This window comes from Arachis hypogaea, chromosome 18 (assembly GCF_003086295.3).
Source record: "Arachis hypogaea cultivar Tifrunner chromosome 18, arahy.Tifrunner.gnm2.J5K5, whole genome shotgun sequence".
Taxonomy (NCBI): domain Eukaryota; kingdom Viridiplantae; phylum Streptophyta; class Magnoliopsida; order Fabales; family Fabaceae; genus Arachis; species Arachis hypogaea.
The window spans coordinates 83,569,181-83,595,939 of NC_092053.1; the positions used below are offsets into that span (position 1 = coordinate 83,569,181).

Here is a 26,759-nt window from a genome sequence, read left to right on the forward strand (position 1 = left end):
TTTGGTCCAGCATGAGAAAGCATTTCTAGCTTGATCTCTTCATTCCTCTTTCAAGGTTCAGAAGAGATCCAAGTTTGAATAGCTTCTTTTCCAAGATAACTACCCAATTGGATGAAGATCGAAAGCTTTCAAGTAAAATCAAGAGAAAAGATAGAAGAAGAATAATGAAAATTAGTATTGATCCATCAAATTACAACAGAGCTCCCTAACCCAATGAAAGGGGTTTAGTTGTTCATAGCTCTAGAAAATGAAAACAGAGATGGAGAATACATCATAAAACTAGAAAATGCAGAGAAGGTAAAATACAGAGAGTAATTCTCTTTTCCAACTTTTTTCAGAACTCCTAAACAATTCAAAGTTACTCCTATATATACTACTTTTCTCAGCTTCTAGTTGGCTCTTCAAGTCTTGGGCCTTTGGATCTTGAGTTTGAAGCAGTTCTCTTCTTCATTTGGGCTTGGCTTTACTTGCAGAGAGAAAGTGTGAAGTGGGCAAAGACTTTAGCTCAGGACGTTAGGGGTGTTAACGTTTAGTGAAAATATGAGTTCGAGAACGTTAGTGACAATCAACTTTCTCACTAACGTTCCTAAGTAAAAGCCACGTTAACTTCAACGTTAGTGGCACAAATGTTGCCACTAACGTTGCCTCTAAGTCCTTCGCACACGTTATTGAGACTTAACATTCCCAATATCTTTGAAAAGCCCCCTTTGTTCCCACGTTAGAGCCCACGTTAACTTAGTTAACGTGGCTCTTTAACGTGGGCTTGCCATCCTTCGAGAACGTTAGTGACACTCAACATTGTCACTATCGTTCCAAGGTGCCCCTATGTCTCACGTTAGAGTCCACATTAACTAGGTTAACGTGGCTTCTAACGTGGCCATGCTTAGCCATCCCCAACGTTAGTGACAATGTTGAGTGTCACTAACGTTGGCCATTCTTTCACTCATCAACGTTAACTTCCACGTTAACTAAGTTAACGTGGAGGTTAACGTGGCTCCTTGGGGGGTTGTGTGGTTGCTTCCAACGTTAGTGACAATGTTGGGTGTCACTAACGTTGTCGACCACTCTTGCTTCTTACATTAGCTCCCACGTTAACCAAGTTAACGTGGGAGTTAACGTGGTATATTTCTCCTAAGGCCAACGTTAGTGACAATGTTGAATGTCACTAACGTTGGTGTTTCTCCCCCCTTCTAACGTTAGAGGCCACGTTAACTAAGTTAACGTGGACTCTAATGTGGCCACTTATGAGCATTTGCCAACGTTAGTGACAATGTTAAGTGTCACTAACGTTGGCTCAACTTCCCCTCTCCACGTTAGAGTTCTCATTAACTTAGTTAACGTGACTCTTAACGTGGTCAATGATGGCTTCGAGAGCGTTATTGACAATCACTTTTCTCATTAACTTTGCAAGTTACCTCCCATTCCTTGTTTCCTTTGGTCCTGAAATCAAGCAATAGAGTGCATCAAAGTTCTAGTCCAAGTCATGGGTAATGCAACATATAATTTGTCACTAAACTCATGCAAAATCCTCATGAAATAATGTAAAATGCACAATGTATGCTTGAATCAAGGTGTAAGTGAATATCTACCCAAAACTAGCTTATTTCCTAAGGGAATGCATGAAACTATCCTAAAAACAGTAAAGAAAAGGTCAGTGAAACTGGCCAAGATGCCCTGGCATCACTTAAACACTAGCATGTCCTCATGCTAAGCTCAAGAGAAACTATAAAGATGAAGAGGAATGGTGGAATGTATGAAATGCAACCTATGAATGCAACTAAAATGCAAAATATTTCTACCTACTTGGTTAAAAATAAACAAATCTTTCAAGAACAAATATGAACTGGATTTCACTAATTCAAATCATAAAAATGAAACACAAATCGACTTGCAAGAAGAAAATAACTTATGAAAGCAGGGAACAAAGAATTGAGCATCGAACCCTTACTGGTAGTGTATACACTCTAATCACTCAGGTGTTTAGGGTTCGATCTCTCAATTCTCTACTAACCTTGCTTTCTAAGGCTTGCTCTTCATCTAACAATCAACATAAATTTAATGTACAGATACACATATCAAGAGGTCTTTTTAGGGTTGTAATGGGGTTAGGGTCAAGGTAGGATTGTATTTGGCCAAGTGGACTAAAATCTAAATCCTTAATTAACTTAAACTTTCCACCTAACTTAAACAATCCATGTAATCATAATACAACATCTAACTATCCATTAACCATGTTTTCCACATATTCATGCATTCTAATTTCAAGTACAACTCATATGCATTGCTTTCACCACTTACTTTGGGGCATTTTGTCCCCTTTTATTATTTGCTCTTTTTCTTTTCTTTTTCTCCTTTATTTTGCTAAAATAAAGAATAAAGGGGTAAAATAGGCTCAAAATTGGTTTGCAAGGGATAATGAAAGGTAAGGCCATATGGGTATGTAAGCTCAGTGAAACAAAGGCCTCAATCATATAGGTGCATGCATACATCAAACCATGGAAATATAGAATTAAGCAAGACAAAGATCAAAATTTTAGAGAGAAAAATACACACTAAAACAAAATTTTTGGTTGATAAAATGTAACCAATTCAAATAGGCTCAAAAATCTCACAGTTTTTGTGTGTTCGAGTTCTAAACCATGTTCCAGTATAATATCTCTTCAAACAAGTGTAACATTAAATTTTATTCAAATTAGTGAAATTCTCTAAAAGGTTTCTTGAAAAAGAAAATATTACTTTAACCAAGTGGTACAACATGCAAAAAAATCAAATAAATATGCAATTAAATATGCAAATGCAACAATTAACAAAGAAAATAAAATATTGGTGTTTGAGACAGGAAAGTACTAACCCATGGAGATCGGTATCGACCTCCCCACACTTAAAGATTGCACCGTCCTCGGTGCATGCTAAGATGTGCAGGTGGACGGGCTGTTCCAACTGATGCTTTTCTTCAAGGATTGTGCTGATGGACTTGTTTGTCTTCCCATGTAAACGTCTTCCGGTTCCCTTCCGGGTGGCGATCCTGAAAGAAAAAGGGAAGAAGAGTAACCCAGAAATAGAGATAAGAAAATAAAAGAAGTATGAGTGGGTTAATGCCAAATAATAAGGATCTCAATTACATGGTAGCTACAACATGCAAGTGAGAAAACAATAGAAGCACATGGCATACCAGTGGTGCAAAAATTTGCAACAATGGAGAAGAGAATGGGGAAGGAGAGATAATATAAATTCATGTCAATGCAAAAGTAATACTGATATAAAAGATTGGCATTGATTTAAATAATATTACTCAATCAGAACTAAACAAGTCATTAAGCACCAAGAAAATACCAGAAAAGATGTAACAGTTGAATAAGAACATTTGAACACCAATAATAATTTTAGAAAAATAAAAATATGCAATGAATGAAAGTATGCAAATAATTTAAATAAAATGGAATGGAAGTGAGAGAAAATAGGAAAGGAAGAAGAAAGAAATAAGAAAAGATAAGACGAATAAGGATTCGGAGAAGAAAAGAGAAGAAAATTGTGCTAGTGGCGCGACTGCAGCCTCGCGGTCGCATAACTCTCTGTTCAAAACTTAGTATTGCCAAAATCCAGGGTGACGCGGTCGCGTGGGGCATGCGATCGCGTGAGCAGCCTTATTTCCAATATGACGCGGAAGCGTGGGGCACGCGTTCACGTGGGAGGGCTTGGGCTGCCAGCATGAGTCCAGCCCAACTCCAGCACAACTTTCGGCCATGCACCCTTTTTACGCCGATTTCAGGTCACGCGGCCGCGTGGGTGACGCGGTCGCGTGGGAGGCCATTATTCCAATATGACGCGGTCGCGTCAGCGACACGGTCGCGTGGGGTGATTTGTGCCATTGGCACACCTCCAGCGCTGCTCCTGCGAAACTCTCTGTTCATATTAATATTGTCTCCCATCTCCTTGCGACGCGGACGCGTCGCTGATGCGGTCGCGTCGCGTGCTTGCTTTTTTTTTTTTAATATGAAAAGATGTAGAATGCAGTGTTAATATGAATGTGATGCAAAACTCTAGGTTCAATAAAATAAAATAAAACTTGAAAATAAATAAAACTAAATAAAAAAGAAAAATGAAGGATCATACTATGGTGGGTTGTCTCCTACCTAGCACTTTTAGTTAGAGTCCTTAAGTTGGACATTTGATGAGCTTCCGGTTATGGTGGCTTATGCTTGTATTCATCCAGGAATCTCCACCAATGTTTGTATCTCCAGTAACCTCCGGGGTCCCAAACTTGGCGCAGAAAGCCTTCAAGTAACTTAAAGCAAGTGACCAGGCCCCAAGAGTGGTGATTGATAGAATGGATTCCGGGGTCCCAAATCTTGTTTTTGCACCCATCTTCTTGTTGATCATCATGATTCCATCCGGGTGGTAGGCAATCTGAATTCTCACTAAAGCGGCCAAACAACTTCCTAGACCCATTCAGTGGAGCTTTACACCAACCTTTACATTTAAACTTTAAGCTTTCAACCATAATGAACCTTGCAGGACAGTTCTTACCATTGACCATTTTCCTCTTACTCTTAACGCCACAAAGAGCTCTAAGTTGACCATCCGTCTCCAGTAGCCCATATTCAAGTGGGATTAGAAAGCTATGGGATATGAATTTTACCCACTTGAATGTTGTGAAGGATGATGGCAACTTAGGGGGAGGTATTTTGAATGAAATTGCAAGCTCCACTCCCTTGTGCTCTTTTCTGATAACTACCACCTCTTTGCAAGCTTCTTCAATTTCAACCTCTTCCTCTTGGTAGCTCTCTTTCAATTCAATCTCATCTTCATTGCTTTCCAAGGGAATGGGAGGTTGTGCTTCTTCTTCTTGAATCTCCATCTCTTGATCAACCTCTTCCAAGTCTTCAACTATGATATGCTTTGGAGGTTGTACACCCTCCTCAGCATCAATTTCAACCGTCTTGGAAGGAGGCTCTATGACTGGACTTTCCCATGGAGGTTCGGCATCTCCTAAGTCCTCAACCACTTCTTCTTCCTCAATAATTTCGGCTTCCTCTACTTGTTCCAGTACAAAGTCATGCTCCGTACTGTTCACTGGAGTTTCTAGTATCTCCTTCATACTACGTTCTTCTTTAGATTGTCCACATGAAGCCATGGGGGTTCCTTGAGTGTCCGAACATCGGGAAGCTAATTGACTCATTATTGCTTGCCCCAATTGATGAATGGATGCCTGAAATCGATCCACTGTTTCTTTTAGGCGAACCTCTGCTTCTCGGGTTGCTGGATTTGGACAGGACACATAGAGAAGTGGTGGTGGTTGGGAGTGAGTGGATTGGAATTGGGATGGTTCTATATATGGTTCATATGGCTCATAAGGTGGTTGGTATGGTGGTTGAGGGTTAGGGTCATATGGAGGTAAATGGTGGTAGTTGGCTTGTGAGTGTGGTAGTTCAAAGTTGTGTTGAGGAAAGGGTTCATAGGCATATGGTGGTGGTTGTTGCCATGAGGGTTGATCAAATCCTTGTGGCTCCTCCCATCTTTGATTGTTCCAACCTTGATGCATGTTCTCATTGTAATTTCTTCTTCCTGCAACGTAATTGTAACCAGACTCATAGCCAAAGGGGTGAGAGTTCATGGTAGAAATTAAAAATAAAAATAAATTTAAATTAAAAAATTATTTAAATTTTGAATTTGAAAATTAAATTTTGAATTTTGAATTCTGAAATTTGAATTTTAAATTTTTGAAATTTGAATTTTTAAAATTTGAAATTTGAAAATTTTTAAATTTAAATTTTGAAAATTTTTAAATTTGAATTTTGAAATTTGATTTTTGAAATAAGATAAGATAAGAATAAAATTTTAAAAATAAAAATCTGAAAATATTTATTTTTTTTATTTTTTTTATTTATTTTTTTTTAAAAAACTAATAACCTCTTAATTTATGAAAAAGAAAAAATAAAAACAAATAAACAAACAAAAAGCAAAAAATATTTACAATAACCAATAATAAGGCACACGTTTGCAATTCCCCGGCAACAGCGCCATTTTGACGTTAGGATTTTTGCCAGTAAAGAATTTCATAAAAACAGTCGCGTTGTAGATATAGTCTCTAAACCGACAGAAATCCCTTCGTACAAACGTTTTGGTTGTCACAAGTAACAAAACCCTTTGAAATTGATAACCGAGTATTCAAACCTCGGGTCGTCTTCTCAAGGAATTGCAGGGAAGTATGTTCTTATTATTGGTTATGAAGATTGTAAATTGGGGTTTAGGAAGTAAGGTGGGAATATGTTATATGACAAATAAAATAAAATAATAATAATAAAATAAACTCTTGGCAAAGTATGAAGAATTGGAAATCCTGTCCTTGTTATCCTTATCAGATGTGATGAGAATTGGATTTTAATCCCACTTAGTTAAGTCAAGTGGACTAATTAGCTTGATCCTCAAGTCCTATTCAATCCCTGTGGGAGGACTAGCTTTAGAGAGATCTAGATCAAGTAGAATCTGCCAATTTCAACCATTCCTGAGTTTGACAACTCAAGTGTTACAAATTACCTAACCAAATCCAAAAGGAAGAAAATATCTAAATTAAATTAAAAGCATTAATATAAATAAAGCAAAGCAATCTTAAATCTGAAATACCTCAAATAATATTAAATAAAATATGCAGATCTTAACATGAAAAGTTCATAAGCCAATTGGGCAAAATATCTAATACAAGCATTGAAGCATCTGAAAGTAAAAAGAGGAATATAAAGTAAAAGGAATATTAAACCTGGGGTTGAGAGTCACTACTAAAACTAAGAGAAATCCTAAATCCTAATCCTAAGAGAGAGGAGAGAACCTCTCTCTCTAAAAACTACATCTACTCCTAAAATTATGAATTATGAGAGCCTCCTCATGAATGGATGCAATCTCCCACTTTATAACCTCTAATCTGTGTTTTCTGGGCCGCAAACTGGGTCAAAAACAGTCCAGAATTCGCTGGTTTCGAATTTTGCCACGCTGGTTTTTCGTCACTGCGATGCGGCCGCATGGGTCACGCGATCGCGTCGCCTAGCGTCAGGAAAACTATAGTATATTATATATCAAATCGAAGCCCTGGACGTTAGCTTTCCAACGCAATTGGAACCGCGTCGTTTGGACCTCTGTAGCTAAAGTTATAGCCGTTTGAGTGCGAAGAGGTCAGGCTGGACAGCTTAGCAATTTCTCCAACTTCTTGTATTCCTTCCACTTTTGCATGCTTCCTTTTCATCCTCTGAGCTATTCCTGCCCTGTAATCTCTGAAATCACTTAACACACATATCAAGGCATCTAATGGTAATAAGAGAGGATTAATAATAAGCAAATATAGGATCAAAGAAGCATGTTTTCAATCATAGCACAAAATCAAGAAGGAAATATAAAACCATGCAAATATTATGAATAAGTGGGTAAAGAGTTGATAAAATCCACTCAATTAAGCACAAGATAAACCATAAAATAGTGGTTTATCAGGGGTTCATCTTATGAAGTAAGTCCTCAAGGTTCGTGGTGTGGTAATAGATTAGCTAAGTTGGATCACCTATAAGGTATGAGGGCACTCATGTGTATTGAATTACATGCTTGAAGCACATTCTATGAGACTAGCTAAACAACAAGACCCCAATAAGAAAAAGAGAAAGGACAATAAGAGTTTGAAAAAGAAAGAAAAATAATAAGAAATAAGGCTAGGCACCAAGGGTTTAAATCTTGAGGGATGTGTCTGTGGTGTTCCGGTACAACGGATCTGCTTGGATGAATAAGTTCTCTGGAGTGCTTCATCACTTGGTAACTTGGGTTAACTAACCCGGGATTATCAACTGAAAATCCACTATCAAGAGCAACCTTGCTACAGAACATTTAGTGATCTAAAGAGATGCTGGACAACAAGACCTCAAGTAAAAGAAAATAATAAACCATATGCCTGTAGTGTGCATGTATAGGGGAGAGAGACTTGAGGGAGTAGCTCCTTAGGGGTGTTTCAATACCTAACACCTTGAACCAACTGGTTCAGGAGTGTTGGCTGAAAGCTTATTTTAAAGAGTCACCCTCTCACAGAACACTTAGCCTATGAATGCAATAAATCCTGAAAAGAAAGGGATATCAAGGAATAAAGATCTCATAGGATGCAATTAAGCAAGTATTCAAGAGCATGATGAGGTCCTGGAAACCAGTAAAGGAATGAACCTAAGTTGCTATGCATGAAATCCCATAAACCAAGCACTTTACTTCTATAATAAGAACTTGTTTCTCTTGTTCTTTCATTCATCATTCTTATGTTTCAGTACTTGCTTAGGGACAAGCAAGCTTTATGTTTGGTGTTGTGATGCCAGGGCATTTTGGCCAATTTCACTGACCTTTTCTTTACTATTTTATGGTAGTTTCATGCATTTTCTTAGTAAATAAGCAAGTTTTGGGTAAATATTCACTTACATCTTGATTCAAGCAAATATTGTGAACTTTACATGATTTCATGAGAATTATGCATGAATTGAATCATAAAATGGATGATGCATGATCTCATGATTAAGAACCAAGCTTTGATGCACTTTAGTTGCTTGATTTCAGGACAAAGGAAGTAAGGAAGAGCCACGTTAGTAGCCACGTTAGTCTAACTAACGTGAACACTAACGTGGAATGGGAGCTAGCTTGCAAAGTTAATGGAAAAAGTGATCACCAATAACACCTTCGAAAGCCATCATAGCCCATGTTAGTGGCCACGTTAATTACATTAACGTGGAAGCTAATGTGGAGGAAAAGGGAAGCTCCAACGTTAGTGGTAAAAGCGAATACCACTAACGTTCCAGAAAAAGCGCACACTTGGCCACGTTAAGAGTCACATTAATTACATTAACGTGAACTTTAACGTGGGAGGAACAAGGAATCTCCAACGTTAGTGACACTCACTTTTGTCACTAACGTTGGACTAAGCCAATATTGACCACGTTAGTTGCCATGTTAATTACATTAACGTGGAAGCTAACGTGGAGGAAGGAATGATGGACCAACGTTAGTGACACTCACCTTTGTCACTAACGTTGGAGATGGCAATCACCACCACGTTAGTGGTCACGTTAATGCAATTAACGTGAGACACTAACGTGGGAAGAAAGGGCATTTGAAGCATTAGTGACAAAGGTAAGTGTCATTAACGCTCTCGAAGCTTGGGCATGCCCACGTTAAGGGCCACGTTAGTTACACTAACGTGGATCACTAACGTGGGAAAAAGAAGCAAGAAGCAAAGTTATTGGAAAAGGTGAATGCCAATAACGTTTGCGAAGGACCAAAAGCCAACATTAGTGGTCACATTAGTGCCACTAACATTGAAGTTAACGTGGGTCAATTAGGTTTGGAGCGTTAGTGAAAAAGGTTATCGTCACCAACGCTTTCGAACCTAAATTTACACTTAACGTTAACGCCACTAACGTCCTAACTAACTTGCTACCATGCCTGACTCACTTTCTCTCTACAAGAAAAGCTAAGCCCAATGAAGACTGTAACTGCTTCAACTAAAGATAAAAGGCCCATATCCAAGACTTGAAGAGCCAACTAGAAGATCAGAAGAGTAGTATATATATGAGTAGTTTTGAACTAGTATGGAGCTTTTGGCATTTTGGAGAACTACACTCTGTATATTTTACTTTCTCTGCAACTTCTAGATTAAATTTCAGAATGTACTTTTCATTTTTGCTTTCCATTCCCAAAGCTATGAACAACTAAACCCCTTTCATTGGGTTAGGGAGATCTGTTGTAATTTGATGGATCAATAATAGTTTTCATTATTCTTCTTCTTTCTTTTCTCTTGATTTTACTAGAAAGCTTTCAATCTTCATCCAATTGGGTAATTGTCTTGGAAAAGAAGCTATTCATACTTGGATCTCGTCGGAACCTTGGAAGAGAAATGAAGAGATCATGCTAGAAATGCTTTCTCATGTTGGACCAAATTAGGGTTTGGATGGATATAGTGACATATAATCTTACCAATACTTTGATTTGGGAATGCATGTGGTATAATCAGTGACCATACTTCATCTCTTCTCATGAGCAATTAAATCAAGGAATTGGGCAATTGTTCAAGTTTAGAGAGATTGGGTTGCCAAGGAATTGGAATCCAATCACTTAAGATTGCCAAGGAGATCAATGAATGCATTGATTGAGGAAGAGATGAAAATGAACTTGATCCGGAGAATACAACTTCTCCTAAACCTAATGAATCCCCATTTACGATTCTGCAGTTTACTTTCCGCCCTTTACATTTTGCCATTTATTTCCAGCATTTACATTTTCTGCTATTTACTTTCCCGCCATTTAATTTCCTGCAATTACTCAACTCAAATTTCTGCTTCGCTCAACTAGAACATTCGTCTAATTAAAGTTGCTTGACCAATCAATCCCTGTGGGATTCAACCTCACTCTATTGTGAGTTTTTACTTAACGACAATTCGGTATACTTGCCGAAGGAAATTTTGTTCAGAGACAAGTTTCCGTGCATCAAACTTGTTTGTGGCATTTTGAGCAGGATCGTCAAGAGAATGAACTGCTATGGGCTTTACCCTTCGTCAAATTGGATGACCACGACCAATGGCATTCAATCTGTAGCAAAGGAGATCAATGACCACGGCCCATGGCGTTGATCACATACAGCCTGCCATAGAAGAAAATCATTCACAAGCAAAGAAGACAATAGTACCAGAGTTAATTCAGAAAGGCAAAGCAACTCCAATCCTCAACTCTATTCCTATTACTGATTTTAATGCATACAATATATTCCTTTTATGAATTGCCCTTGCATCAATCCAACAACCTTCTGATCTGCCTGACTAAGACCTGCAAGATAACTATAGCTTGCTTCAAACCACAATACTCGTGGAATCGACCCTGACTCACTCAGGTATTACTTCGACGACCAAGTGCACTTGCTGTACAATAGTACGAAAGTCTGGGGATTCGTGCTACCATGTTTTTGGCACCGTTGTCAGGGATTATTCAAGTTTGGACAAACTGACGGATTGTCTTGCTCCCTAGATCAGGTAATTTTTATTTTATTTGAGTCTTTTATTTTTATTTTCTTCTTCTTTAATTTTTTAAAATTATTAAAAAAAAATTTTCAAAAATATTTTTTTTGTTTAATTTACGTTCTTGGTATTGAGTCTTCGATGTTCTTGCTTCCTGTTTTTCAATTCCAAAAATTTTAAAACTCTTTCAAAAACCTTTTTCATATAGTTTATTTTTTATCATGCTTAGCTTTCTGTTTGAGTCTTTGTTTGTGTTCTTGTTTAAATCTTTTATTTTCTTCCTCTCTACTTTTTCAAAAAATTCAAAAACTATTTTTATTTTCTTTGTTTAATTTTTGTTCTTAGTTTGAGTCTTTTTGTTCATGTTCTTAGTTAATTTTCGTTTTCCTTGAGTCCTTTTTTCGAAAAAAATTTCAAAAATATTTTTTTTCGGTTAAATCTTGTTTCTTTCGTTTCTCAAAAATTTGTGTTTACTTTTCTAAAAATTTGAAGTTTGGTGTTCTTTTTTTGTTCTTGTGTTCTTTGAGTTTATTTGAATTTTGTTCTTCGTGTTCATGTTAGTCTTCAAGGTGTTCTTGGGTCTTTTTGTGTTTTGATCTTAAAATTTTTATGTTTGGTGTCTTTTACTTGTTTTTCTATCTCCTCATTAAATTCAAAAATAAAAAAATATCTTTTCTATCTTTATTTTAATTATAATTTTAAAAAATTCCTTTGAAAATTCATATTTTAATTTTAAAATTTTTATCTTATCTTATCTTAGCTTTAAATTTCAAAAATCAAATCATTTCAGAATCAAATCTTTTCAAAAATCATATCTTTTCCAAAATCTTATCTTATCTTATTTCAAATTCAAAATTTTAAAATTCAATTTTAAATTTCAAATTTCAAAATTCAATTTTCAAAACTCAATTTTCAAATCTTATCTTTTTCAAATCTTTATCGTATATTTTTGACTTTTTCAAACAAAAATTCAAAATTCAAATTTTAACTTTCAAATTTTAAATTTTAAATTTCAAAATTTTTATTTTAAAATCAAATCTTTTCTTAATTAATTACTTATCTTCTCTCTCTTCTTTTTCAAAACTTCCTAACTAACTCTTCTATTTCTCTTTCTTCTTTTTTGAACTTTTATTTCTTTTTAATTAATTAATTTTAAATTTGGTTTAATTAAACAAATAAAATAAAAACAAAAATATTTTAATTCTTATTCAATTCTTCTACTTCTCTCTCTTTTACTTCCCCTTCTATCCTTATTCTTCCTTTTTAATCATGAACCCAACTGGGAATGAAGAGTTCAGAAGAACTCTGGGATCTTATACAAATCACACTGTTGACTTCTATGGAAGAAGCATCAGCATACCTCACATCTGAGCTAGTAGCTTTGAACTCAACCCTCAACTTATTACTTTAGTGTAGCAAAACTGCCAGTATTCTGGGCTTCCTCAGGAAGAACCTACAGAATTTTTGGCTGACTTCTTAAAATTTGCTGACACAATACACAGTGAGGGAGTAGACCAAGATGTCTATAGATTATTGCTTTTTCTTTTTGCTGTAAAGGACCAAGCAAAAAGGTGGTTGGAAAACCAGCCTAAAGCTAGTTTAAAAACTTGGAAAAAGTTAGTGGAGAAGTTTTTAAATCAATACTTTCCCCCATGAAAGATGACCCAGCTGAGGCTGGACATCCAAGGCTTCAAACAAGGAGACAGTGAATCTGTTTATGATGCCTGGAAGAGGTATAGGAGGATGCTAAGAAAAGGTCCCACTGAAATATTTTCAGAATGGGTACAGTTTGACATATTCACCTATGGGCTTTCAGACACGGCTAGAATGTCTTTGGACCACTCTTCTGGTGATTCCATACAGATGAGAAAGACCATTGGAGAGGCTCAAGATCTTATTGAGACAGTTGCCACTAATCAGCATTTGTACTAATCTCCTGAGGCCTCTACAAAAGGAGAAGTTAAAGCAGTAGCTACTGAACTGAACCCTCCAGAGCAGGATAGCCCATTGACTCAGCAACTGCAAGCCCTTGCCCAGCAACTGCTGGAACTGCAAGAGGCTTTGCGAGAAACTCAAGCTTCTAACATGAATATGGAATCCCGATTGAGTCAAACAAAGCAGCAGTTATCGAAGTAGATAACAGATGAATGCCAGGCTATTCAACTGAGAAGTCACAAAATCTTAAGCACCCAACCTCAGTACAATAAGAACGAAAAGCCCATAGAGGATAACCAGGTCTCTGCACATGATGACTCTGGGCGTTTAAACGCCCAGAGAGGTATCCCTCTTGGCGTTGAACGCCAAGAAAGGGCAGAGATTGGGCGTTCAAATGCCCACGGGGCAGCAGCATGTCCGTTGAACGCCCAAGCAAGGGAGGCTAGTCACATAATGATAACAGCCCTCCTAAACAAGGTAGTAACCCCCCTTCCAACACACAAGGAACTCAACCTTCATCAGCCAAGATTGATGAGTACAAGGCCAAGTTACCATACCCTCAACGACTCCAGAAAGCAGAAAAGGACAGGGAATTTGCCAAATTCTCAAAAGCTTTTAAGAAGTTGGATATCAAAATCCCTTTGCAGAGGCTCTTGAACAGTTGCCTTCATACGCTAAGTTCATGAAGAAAATACTAAACAACAAGAGGGATTGGAGGGAAGTAGAGACAGTAACTCTTACTAAGGAGTGCAATGCAGTCATTCATAAGAACCTTCCTCAGAAGCTGCAGAAACACCCTAACACTCTTTTCAGAGCCACAGAAGTGAATCCAAGAGAAGAGTGTCTGGCCCTCATTAGAGGAGGCCGAACCTCAGGAGCATGCTACTGAGGAACTTAAGCAATCACGGACCAGAAGGATCCTGTGACTCCCACAGAGCAAGCCCTTGCAGAGGTGAAAGAGCCTCAAAAACCATATTTCCTAGGCACGCAGAAAGAACCGGCAGATGGGCAGTTGGCTTATTTCCCAGCAGCACTTAAGAGGCTGCAAGTCAATATCTCTTTTACAGAGGTATTTGAAAAGAAGAACCTAAGGTGAGATGAAATAGAGATACCTATTGAGAAGTATAGTATCCTAATTCAGCATGAGCTACCAAGGAAGATGCCAGATCTAGGGACCTTTCAGATCCTATGGACTACTGGAAAGATCATTTTTGACAAATAAGTTTAAATCTGATACCTTCCACTAAGGCAGCAGAGGAAAGCACGAGCCAACAACTATGTTTATACATCTCTCAGACGGCTAATCCATGACTTTGTTGGGGACTTCTCGAGACACCGGTTCAGCCGTATTCTGGGAAGATTAGGGTCTCCGTTGTATAGGCTAGAATCATAAGAAGCAGCATCCTCTCATCCGGAAGATTTGAACTTGTTTGTGGCGTTTTGATAGGATCGCCAAGAGAATGAACTGCTATGCGCTTCACCCTTCGTCAGATTTGATGGCCACGGCCAATGGCGTTCAATCTGTAGCAGAGGAGATCAACGACCACGGCCCATGGCATTGATCACATACAGCCTGCCATAGAAGAAGATCATTCACAAGTAAAGAAGACAGTAGTACCAGAGTTAATTTAGAAAGGCAAAGCAACTCCAATCCTCAACTCTATTCCTATTATTGATTTTAATATATATAATATATTCCTTTCATGAATTGCCCTTGCATCAATCCAACAACCTTCTGATCTACCTGACTATGACCTGCAAGATAACCATAGCTTGCTTCAAACCACAATCCTCATGGGATTGGCCCTGACTCGCTTCGGTATTACTTGGACGATCTAGTGCACTTGCTGGTACAATAGTACGAAAGTGTGCAGATTCGTGCTACCGGCGTGAAAGAGAGAAAATGGAAGGTGATGCGTACGCGTGAGGGACGCGTACGCGTTATGGGCAAAATTGTAGAGATTGTGCGTTCACACTATGTGTGCGAACGCCACGGGCAGTGGCCTTGAATTGATGTGTGCCCACGCACAGGCTGTACCCATGCACAAAAAGGCAAATTTTTTTTTAAGAAAACAAAACGTCAAAATGTAACGCCTTATTTGCCATCTGCGCGTACGCACGCAGGTCCTGGGTACGCACGAGAGGCAAAAAGAGTGAGATGCGAACGTACAAGGTGTACGAGCGCTCCGAACAGGGGCTGTGCAAAGGGGTGTGCGTACGGACAGGTGTGTGCGTGCGCACGGGTGCATAAATTGGGGTAGTGTGCGTACGCACAGGTGTGTGCGCACGCACATGCTCTATTTTTTCAAAAAATTTTTAGAGTTCTAAGGCACCAAACTTGAGCTCAACAAAAGGATTTTAACCCCAAAACATCCAACATTGCACAACTACATTATCCAAACTAAAATTTAACCTAACTAAGCTTGAAATTAAACTAAACATAAGCTATATATCTACTAGAAACAAAATGCAATGAATTAAAACTATATACAAAGAGAAGGTTAGAAAGGTGTTACCATGGTGGGGTGTTTCCCACCTAGCACTTTCATTTATTGGGAGAGCCCTTGCTATGGCGGCTTGTGCTTGACTTCTCCACCGATGCTTGAATTTCCAATGTCCTCCGGGATCCCAATCCTAACCATTAACAAAAACAAAAGACAACCAAAAAGCAAGCTATTTACATATTAACATATTTACAATAGCTAATAACATAACACCATTGCAACACCCTGGCAACGGCACTAAAAACTTGATGAATGGGATTTATGCCGGTTCAGAAATTAAGACAAAATAGGATTTCTTTCATTACAAGTATAGTCCAAACCGGCAATGGAATCCCATCATCAAAGTTTTAAAATAAGAGTTTGTAATAATTAACACAAAATATAAACCAGGAGTTTGAATTCCTGGATCGTCTTCCCTAGGAGTTGCAAATAAAGTGATAAATTATTGGCCATGAGGGAATGGGGTTGAGATTGCAAGAAGCAAGAAATGTAAATAGCAAGAAAGTAAATGAGCATGCAATAACTAAATATCAAAACCAGTTAAACTCAAGCAATTAATCAAAAGGAAAGGGGAATTCCAATGCTAGGTAACCTCTTGGCAAGGATTGGGAGTTAAGGTTACTGTTACGGATCCAGGCCACAGATCCCGGACCTGAGGATAGACCCGAACCCGGCTCCCCGGGTCCGACCCGCCTCTCTCTTCCAGAAGGCCCAAAACCGGCCCTCTAGAACTCCTAACCGACTTTCGAATTCAAACGTTTTCCCTATCTTGGCCAAACAAGATAAGATAGGATAAGATAAGTTAACCCCCATCACCTATAAATAGAGGACCCAAGTCCCTACAGGTATTCATTCATTCCTCATACCTTACACCTCTTAGATCCATTCTGACTTGAGTGTCAGAGTGTCTTTGCAGGTACCTCCCCCCATTGATCCAGTCAAGAGATCTGGCATCTACCTCGACCCACAAGTTCTCGATCCATCTCACAACTTGTACCAAGAGACATCTTGTACATTGGCACCGTCTGTAGGAACTTGCGCTGACTGAACCGGAATGGGGGACGTACTCGAAGAAGCCTCCTCAAGCCGGGATGACTCTCGAACAAAAAATCCGACCCCAGAGTACCAGGAAGTCGCAAACCAAGGAAGGGTAGCAAGTACCGTCCACCATGCACTGAATAAGGAAAACAATCACGTCGCCACGGAACCATGACACCCCGAGAAAACGGCGGACAAAGCGGCACAAATCATCCAAGATCTCTGCCTCCGGGTCTAGGAACTCGAAGGCAGATTGGCCGCCAAGGAAAGATACAATAACGAACACGGAAGCCACGCAACTTCCAAATCAAAATCTCGCCACGGCAGATCGCCAACTCGGCGACACGATAGGAGAGATGATCGCAACACCTCGCGTGACCACAGGTGAGAAAAATTGCAAGAACGGCGATACAGCAAAAGGCACAACCACAGCGCTTCCCGAGATCTGAGTCATCAGCATGACTTGGACGAAGATTGGCGACACCGAGAAACCAAACGCACGAGAAATGACCACACGATAATAGGAGCCACACCTTTCACAGAAAGGATCCTGAAAGCAAAACTCCCCAAAGGTTTCGAGAAACCCACCGACATGAAGTACGAAGGAACTAAAGATCCCCAAGAACATCTAACGGCCTTCGAGGCCAGGATGAACCTAGAAGGAGCGGCTGACGCAGTCCGATGCAGGGCCTTCCCGGTGACCTTAGCCGGGCCAGCAATCAAGTGGTTTAACGCCCTCCCAAATGAATCTATAGCTGGTTTCCACGACATCACACGAAAGTTCATTGCACAGTTCACGACCAGAATCACTAAAGCTAAACACCCCATCAGCCTGCTAGGGGTCACACAAAAACAAGACGAATCCACAAGAAAATACCTCGACCGCTTCAACGAGGAATGCCTAACGGTCGACGGGCTTACGGATTCAGTCGAAAGCCTTTGCTTAACCAACGGGCTCATGAACAAAGACTTTCGAAAACACCTCACCACCAAACCCATGTGGACCATGCAGAAGATCCAAAACGTCGCCAAAGACTACATAAATGACGAAGAGGTCAGCCAGGTCGTCCCTACCAACAAGCGGCAACACAACCACGCCCAACACGGCAACCCGGCACCACGACATAACCTACCACCCAGAGAAAATCAAAGGGACCACCCCAAACTAACAAACACAAACCGACCACCAAGAATCGGCAAAATCTCTAATTACACGCCCCTGACAGCACCAATTACCAAGATATACCACCAAATAGCCGATCGAGGCATCATACCGAAAGCCCGACAGCTCAAAGAAAGAACGGGAGGCAACAAAACCCTTTACTGTGACTACCACCGAGGTTACGGGCACAGGACACAAGACTGTTTCGACCTTAAAGATGCCCTCGAACAAGCCATACGAGACGGCAAGCTCCTAGAGTTCGCCAAAATCATCAGAGAACCAAAACGTGCGGAGAGAGATAGGTTGCCAGAAAGAGAAGGGCGCAACCCAAGTACCCAAAAACAAACCCCTAGGGAAAGCCTAGGGGAAGACCCAACCATCATAGTAAGCGTCATCACAGGCAAAGACGTATCAGGAAAGTCAAAATCAACTCTGAAAAAAGATCTCAAAGTGATGGCCGTCAGAAACCAAACCCCAACTGATGCGCATAAACTTGTTATGCTACGATTTAGGAAATTGCACGATCGGCAAAATTCCTTCCGGCAAGTGCACCGGTTATCGTCAAGTAAAAACTCACAATAGAGTGAGGTCGAATCCCACAAGGATTGGTTGAGTGAGCAATTCGGATTAGAAGTATGTTCTAGTTGAGCGGAATCAAGATTTAGATGAGAATTGCGGAATGTAAAATTGCATGAATTAAAGAGCGAGAAGCTAAATTGCTGAAATTAAAAGGGATGGGGGTGATTGCATGAATTTAATTGCAGAATGTAAAGAGAAGTGGTAAATCAGAAATGGGGAGTTCATTGGGTGTTAGGAGATATTGAGATCTCCGAATCAAAACAACTTTTATCCCTTCCTCAACCAATGCATTCATTGAATTTTGCTTGGCAATCTTATATGATTGGATCCCAATCCCTTGGCTCACCAATTCTCTCTAAAAACAAACAAATTCCCAATCCCTTGGTTTAAATGTTCATAAGAAGAGATGATGCTCGATCACTGATTATACCACACAGTTTCATGAACCACAATTTGGTAGGATTACATGTCACAATATCCATCCAAACCCCAATCCAATTCACTGTGAGAAAGCTTCTCTAGCATGAATCCTCCATTCCTTTCCCAAGGTTCCGAAGGATTCCAATTATGGGCAGTTTCTTTCCCAAGACAACTACCCAATGGAATTAGATCGAGAAGCTTTCTAACAAAATTCAAGAGAAAAGATTGAAGAAGAAGATAAAACTATTATTGATTCATTGAATTACAATAGAGCTCCCTAACCCAATGAAAGGGGTTTAGTGAGTCATAGCTCTGAATTCAATTACAAAACTAAAGGAAAATGATCCAAAGTTCTCTGTGCGTAAAAACTTCCCCCTCAGGGGATGGATTCCCCTTCAATCCCCCCCGTCTCTCAAATGCAGAAACTAAGGCCTTTAAATAGGCTCCCTAAATTACAAAATGAAAATGAAATTCAAAGCAAATTACAATCAAATGAAAATAAACTATTCTAGATGATTCTTGTGGCCTTGATTTGGTGTTGTTGATGGGCCTTGCTTGCTTGAAGGGTAGAGTGACATAATTGATCCAAAAAGGATAATGATCCATTAAACTACACTCAAACGTTGCACCCCCCTTTCTTGAGTCGTCACTTTGTTCTCTTGTCAACCTTGCCAATTTGATGCCAAATATAGACTATTATACCTCGTTGGAAAGCTATGGATGTCAGCTTTCTAACGCAACTGGAAGCACCTCAATTGGATCTCTATAGCTCAAGTTATGCTTGATTGAAGGCGACAAGGTTGCTGGTTGGTTTGACAGCGTTTAAGCCAACGTTTAAGTCACTTAAACGTGCTCGAAAATGCCAATTTTGGGAGCTCAGTTGCATTGTCCACCCCATACTTCTATGCATCGTTGGAAAGCTCTGGATGTCTACTTTCCAATGTAACTGGAAGCGCATCATTTGGAGTTCTACAACTCGAGTTATACTCCATGGAAGGTGAAGAGGTCAGCTGGCCTGATTGCATGTTGGTACTATGCTCTTCTATGCACATTACGGGGCTGTTTTCTCCCTCAATTTTTAGTATCCACAATGCATGCTATATATGCTTGGAAAGCTCTAGATGTCTTCTTTCCAATGCATTTTGAATCACCTCATTTGGAGTTTTGTAGCTCAAGTTATTTATGTTTGAAGAAGGCATGGTCAAGCTGTTTCATATAACACGTTTAAGCTCCAGTTTAAGCTTAAACTGGAGCTTAAACGCTGGCACTCCCTGGAGGCACAAGCTCGAGCACGTTTAAGCTTCAGTTTAAGGTTAAACTGAAGCTTAAACGTGGAAATGAGAAAGCAACCCTGGAGGAGAAAAAATAGTCGAACACGTTTAAGCTCCAGTTTAAGGTTAAACTGGAGCTTAAACGTGGAAATGCTCCCTGGTGCATTTCTAATTCTGGCGTTTAACTTCCAGTTTAAGGTTAAACTGGAGGTTAAACGCCACTTTCAGCATTTCCTTAGCTCTCATGGTTTTGGCGTTTAAGCTCCAGTTTAAGCTTAAACTGGAACTTAAACTCCATATGTGATATTCAAGCTTCCTTTATTGATTTTGTTGCTTCCTTGCCTAGCCTCTTCTTCCCTGAAATCATCCAAACAACTGCATCAAAGTCTTGCAAAATTTCATGAGAAATCTTTCATTCATAGCATTCAAGGAATATAACTAAAAACTCATGGAATTTGCATCAAAATCTTCATGTTTGAATGATTTAAGACCAGCATGACTATTTGGCCCAAATGATTACTTAAGGCTCAAGAAAATGCATAAAACAACTAAAAATAACAGAAAAATGCTAGTGAAACTAGCCTAAGATGCCTTGGCATCACAACACCAAACTTAATACTTGCTTGTCCCTAAGCAAGTCCTGAGTTACTTGAGAAGAAAGTATGAAACAGAAAGCAATTACATTGGCTATATTAGTAAGCACTTGAAGTTCATCAGAAGGGTTTTATGCAGAAAGTTTCAGCATCACTTTTTCATTCTTATCAAGTAAGATTATCACTTTTTCATTGCATCCATCAAACACTGCTATGGCCCCTTGTTATTCTTATGTCCTTGGCACTTTTCTCTTCTTTGTTTTTCTTTTTCTTAGAGCTCCTTTGCTCCTTGTTTGCTCAGTGTCATGTGTTGCACAAGCCTTTGGCATTTTTTTTTTCTTATCAGTGCACTACACATATCCACTACAGGCATTTTAGTTCACATTTCTTCTTGAGACATTGGTGCCCAGCACCTCTTTGTGTGACTAAATGTTTTGTATTTAGCTTGCTCTTGATAATGGACTTTTGGTTGATAATCCCGGGTTAGTTAACCCAAGTTACCAAGTGTTGAAACACTCCTCAGAACCTATTCATCCAAGCATATCCTTAATACATAAACACCACAGGCATTTGTCTCAGAAGTTCAAACCATTGGTGCCTAGCTTATTTTCTCAATTTTTTTGCTTTTTTGGTTGCCCTTTTTCAGTGGCTTTTTCTTCTTCTTTTTCTTTCTTTTTCATGGCCAAAGACATTTATTCATCAAGATCCATAGACATTTTTCAAATTCTACACAAAAAATGATAATTCTACACTCAATTTCCAGTGATCTGACTAAACAATCAAGCATGCATACCACCACTTAATTCTACTTGATTTGTCACTAATTGAGCCAAGTTACTTTTGTTCAAACTTTTCTTTTATTTTTGGAAACAGAACAAGCATGGCAAGCATACATTTAAGCAAGTGAAGTTTATCCAGACACTTAGACTATCACTTATTTGGAAATTAAACAAACAGACAAACAAAAACTGCAATGAGTCAAACTTAAAGCAGGGGTGCATGCAAACTTCCAATATCAGCAATTCAAAGTACAAGCAATTAAGTGACAATACAACCTTTTAGCATCTTCTTTGTTGTTCATCATCCTTCCTAGCCTTGGTGTTCTCTTTGATGATGATGTATATTCCTTCCATGAGATTGATTGTCTTCCTGCAAAGCTATTAGAAGTTGCTTGTTCCCCAAGCACTTTGAGAATTGGTTAGCATGCATGTATGTTTGTAGGCCTCTGAACTTAGATTAGTGTGTGAACACCAAACTTAGTTCCTTGCCATATGCAGCAATTTGGATCATATGCAGAAAACCTCATGTGCTTTTATTAAGAAAATAACTATGAACTAGAAAAAGAAACTATGAACTAGAAATTAAACTATTGTTTAAGTAGTTTCCCTGATTGGTTGGAGCTAGTAACTAGTCATGCTGAGGTAGAAATGTGCTTTTAATGAAGTTTTTGGTGGAACACCAAATTTAGAATCTCACATTCACCCTTGAATTGTTTTGGTGTGCAACACCAAACTTAGCTCCTTGCAATACAGATAAATCTACTTAACTCTTTTATTGAAATAACTAGAAAAGAAAAACTACCTTTGGTTGGGTTGCCTCCCAACAAACGCTTATTTACTGTCATTAGCTTAACATGCTGTTCCTGACTTTCTTCCTCTTCCTCCAGTTTGTTAAGAGGAATGACTTCAAGTGGATAAAGGAGCTAGTTAGTGCCCCTTGTTGTGAATGCCTCTTTCCAGCAAGCTTTCCCTTGTGATTGGCTTGAGTGAACTTGCTTGTTGGCTCAGGAGTTGGATTGTTCTTCGACCTTCTCTTCTTCATGGATATGGTCCTTTGTTTCTCGGTCACAATCCTCATTTTGGTGCTTGTTTCTACTGCCTTCACATCCTTGATCTCAGAACTTGGTTGTTGTTGGACAGTTGGAGTATCCTGTTCATCAAAAGCTTCCTGAATTTGTGGTTCAATGAACCCTTCCTCTTTGCAACTCTCTGTTTCATTGGAGTGTGATCTCCCTTGATTGACTTTCTCCCTTTCTTGTTCTTCTGATTCCTCCCTTGGGTTTGCCATGGTATCACTAGAAGAATTGTGGGTAGGGATTTGCTTTGATAGATATCCAATTTGTGCTTCTAGCTTTTGACTAGCAGCACCTTGATTTTGTAAGTTGGATATCACTTCTTCCTTAAAGCTTTTCAAATCGGCCACATCTCTGCCCATAGTTGCAAGCATTCCTTCTATCCTGGTTAACTGATCATGAAGTGATTGGTTCGGATTGGGTTGATGAGGTTGATTATCTTGGCTGTGATATGGTGGCTGGGAGTATGTGTTTTGTGTGGGCTGATAGAGTCTTTGGTTGGAGTGTTGGTAGTGGTATGACTCTTGTGTGTAGTGGAATGAGTCTTGTGGATAGTGAAATGAATTGTATGAATTTGAGAAGGAATTTTGTGCTGAGAAATGCTCAAGTGATGAAGAATTTGGATATGTAAAACTAGGAGGTGAGGTTGGATAATTCAGAGGTGATGGCTCTTGATGAATGGGGTGTGAATAAGTGAAATCTCTTTGGTTTTGATCTTCCCAGCCACAACTTGAGTAGTGATCAAATTCACCAAAACATGGACCATTTTGTGGCTCTGGGAAGTACCCCGTTTCCTGTTCCTGATACTCCCACCCACCATGAGCATAATAACATGAATCATTCTGTGGTGGTGGAGAGTTTCTCATGAATTTTGATTGACCAAAAGATGATGGATACTCCTTTCTTTTTTGCAATGTGCTCAGTCTCAAACAATACTCATCCAAAGATAGTGGAAATTCCATAGTGAGGCAATATCACAAACAGCTAGTGGTTAGTATGCTAACAAGTGAATAAGCAAAGAAAACAAATTAAAATTTGTAGAAATTAGCAGTAATAAACTGAAACAAAAACTATTAACAAAAGAAAAGAAAAATTGCTCAATCTAGTTAACTTCCAATTGGAGAATTGTCAATCGAAAACCAATCCCCGGCAACGGCGCCATAAACTTGATGCGCATAAACTTGTTATGCTACGATTTAGGAAATTGCACGATCGGCAAAATTCCTTCCGGCAAGTGCACCGGTTATCGTCAAGTAAAAACTCACAATAGAGTGAGGTCGAATCCCACAAGGATTGGTTGAGTGAGCAATTCGGATTAGAAGTATGTTCTAGTTGAGCGGAATCAAGATTTAGATGAGAATTGCGGAATGTAAAATTGCATGAATTAAAGAGCGAGAAGCTAAATTGCTGAAATTAAAAGGGATGGGGGTGATTGCATGAATTTAATTGCAGAATGTAAAGAGAAGTGGTAAATCAGAAATGGGGAGTTCATTGGGTGTTAGGAGATATTGAGATCTCCGAATCAAAACAACTTTTATCCCTTCCTCAACCAATGCATTCATTGAATTTTGCTTGGCAATCTTATATGATTGGATCCCAATCCCTTGGCTCACCAATTCTCTCTAAAAACAAACAAATTCCCAATCCCTTGGTTTAAATGTTCATAAGAAGAGATGATGCTCGATCACTGATTATACCACACAGTTTCATGAACCACAATTTGGTAGGATTACATGTCACAATATCCATCCAAACCCCAATCCAATTCACTGTGAGAAAGCTTCTCTAGCATGAATCCTCCGTTCCTTTCCCAAGGTTCCGAAGGATTCCAATTATGGGCAGTTTCTTTCCCAAGACAACTACCCAATGGAATTAGATCGAGAAGCTTTCTAACAAAATTCAAGAGAAAAGATTGAAGAAGAAGATAAAACTATTATTGATTCATTGAATTACAATAGAGCTCCCTAACCCAATGAAAGGGGTTTAGTGAGTCATAGCTCTGAATTCAATTACAAAACTAAAGGAAAATGATCCAAAGTTCTCTGTGCGTAAAAACTTCCCCCTCAGGGGATGGATTCCCCTTCAATCCCCCCCGTCTCTCAAATGCAGAAACTAAGGCCTTTAAATAGGCTCCCTAAATTACAAAATGAAAATGAAATTCAAAGCAAATTACAATCAAATGAAAATAAACTATTCTAGATGATTCTTGTGGCCTTGATTTGGTGTTGTTGATGGGCCTTGCTTGCTTGAAGGGTAGAGTGACATAATTGATCCAAAAAGGATAATGATCCATTAAACTACACTCAAACGTTGCACCCCCCTTTCTTGAGTCGTCACTTTGTTCTCTTGTCAACCTTGCCAATTTGATGCCAAATATAGACTATTATACCTCGTTGGAAAGCTATGGATGTCAGCTTTCTAACGCAACTGGAAGCACCTCAATTGGATCTCTATAGCTCAAGTTATGCTTGATTGAAGGTGACAAGGTTGCTGGTTGGTTTGACAGCGTTTAAGCCAACGTTTAAGTCACTTAAACGTGCTCGAAAATGCCAATTTTGGGAGCTCAGTTGCATTGTCCACCCCATACTTCTATGCATCGTTGGAAAGCTCTGGATGTCTACTTTCCAATGCAACTGGAAGCGCATCATTTGGAGTTCTACAACTCGAGTTATACTCCATGGAAGGTGAAGAGGTCAGCTGGCCTGATTGCATGTTGGTACTATGCTCTTCTATGCACATTACGGGGCTGTTTTCTCCCTCAATTTTTAGTATCCACCATGCATGCTATATATGCTTGGAAATCTCTAGATGTCTTCTTTCCAATGCATTTTGAATCACTTCATTTGGAGTTTTGTAGCTCAAGTTATTTATGTTTGAAGAAGGCATGGTCAAGCTGTTTCATATAACACGTTTAAGCTCCAGTTTAAGCTTAAACTGGAGCTTAAACGCTGGCACTCCCTGGAGGCACAAGCTCGAGCACGTTTAAGCTTCAGTTTAAGGTTAAACTGAAGCTTAAACGTGGAAATGAGAAAGCAACCCTGGAGGAGAAAAAATAGTCGAACACGTTTAAGCTCCAGTTTAAGGTTAAACTGGAGCTTAAACGTGGAAATGCTCCCTGGTGCATTTCTAATTCTGGCGTTTAACTTCCAGTTTAAGGTTAAACTGGAGGTTAAACGCCACTTTCAGCATTTCCTTAGCTCTCATGGTTTTGGCGTTTAAGCTCCAGTTTAAGCTTAAACTGGAACTTAAACTCCATATGTGATATTCAAGCTTCCTTTATTGATTTTGTTGCTTCCTTGCCTAGCCTCTTCTTCCCTGAAATCATCCAAACAACTGCATCAAAGTCTTGCAAAATTTCATGAGAAATCTTTCATTCATAGCATTCAAGGAATATAACTAAAAACTCATGGAATTTGCATCAAAATCTTCATGTTTGAATGATTTAAGACCAGCATGACTATTTGGCCCAAATGATTACTTAAGGCTCAAGAAAATGCATAAAACAACTAAAAATAACAGAAAAATGCTAGTGAAACTAGCCTAAGATGCCTTGGCATCACCAACCACCGCGTCTGACAATACGATAACCTTCCTACCTGAAGACTGCCAGCACGGCACCTCGGCTGAAGACGCCCCTTTCGTCATCTCGGCACGGATCGGAACAGTGCTAGTACGAAGGATATTAGTGGACACCAGTGCAGACTCAAACATCCTCTTCCGAGGAGCCTTCGACAAACTCGGGCTCCACAACGACAACCGCCAAACACATCGCAACGGTGTCACGGGACTCGGAGACAACTTTCTTAAACCGGACGGCTCAATCACCCTCTCCGTCATCATAGGGACAGGTAACCAGAAGAAGACAATCCTATCCGAATTCGTAGTCTTAAAAGACTCCACCACCTACAACGTAATTCTCGGAAGAAAAGTAATCAATGACCTCTCCGCCGTCATTTTTACCAAATACCTTCTAATGAAGTTCAGAACCGAAGACGGCTCCATTGGTACTATCCACGGAGACCGGGAGGTCGCGGTAGAATGTGACAACACCAGCCTAGCCTTACGAAAGAAATCCCGGGACGCGGTCGGAATATTCCTGGCCGACCTGGACGCTCGACAAGACGGCCAACCCAGACCAGAGCCAGAAGGCGACACGGAAAAACTACAAATAGGGCCAACCAAAGAGGAATACACCTTCATTAACAGGAACCTCCCGTATGATCTTAAAGAAGATCTTCCCAACTCCTGAAACAAAATAAAGACCTGTTCGCATTTACACCAGCAGAAATGCCGGGAATAAATCCCGACGTAATGTCCCATCGACTGGCCGTGAACCCCAAACTAAACCAGTAGCACAAAGGAGATGAAAAATGTCACCAGACCGAGC

At 39.4% G+C, this 26,759-nt stretch overlaps 1 protein-coding gene across 1 annotated transcript; it reads left to right on the forward strand.

Moving 5' to 3' along the window:
* The first annotated feature begins 17,087 nt into the window (after window positions 1–17,087).
* Window positions 17,088–26,621, forward strand: LOC140181392 (uncharacterized). Its single transcript, XM_072224946.1, has 2 exons — window positions 17,088–17,988; window positions 25,975–26,621. The coding sequence occupies exons 1-2, from the start codon at window positions 17,088–17,090 to the stop codon at window positions 26,619–26,621; spliced, it is 1,548 nt and encodes a 515-aa protein (XP_072081047.1).
* Window positions 26,622–26,759: the final 138 nt, after the last annotated feature.

Excerpts from the sequence above, each read along its gene's own strand:
- LOC140181392 (XM_072224946.1), top strand. The coding sequence starts at position 17,088 with ATGAAGTACGAAGGAACTAAAGATCCCCAAGAACATCTAACGGCCTTC. Across the intron at positions 17,989-25,974 it reads AAGAGAAGGGCGCAACCCAA|ACTGCCAGCACGGCACCTCG; the intron begins GTACCCAAAAAC and ends TCCTACCTGAAG.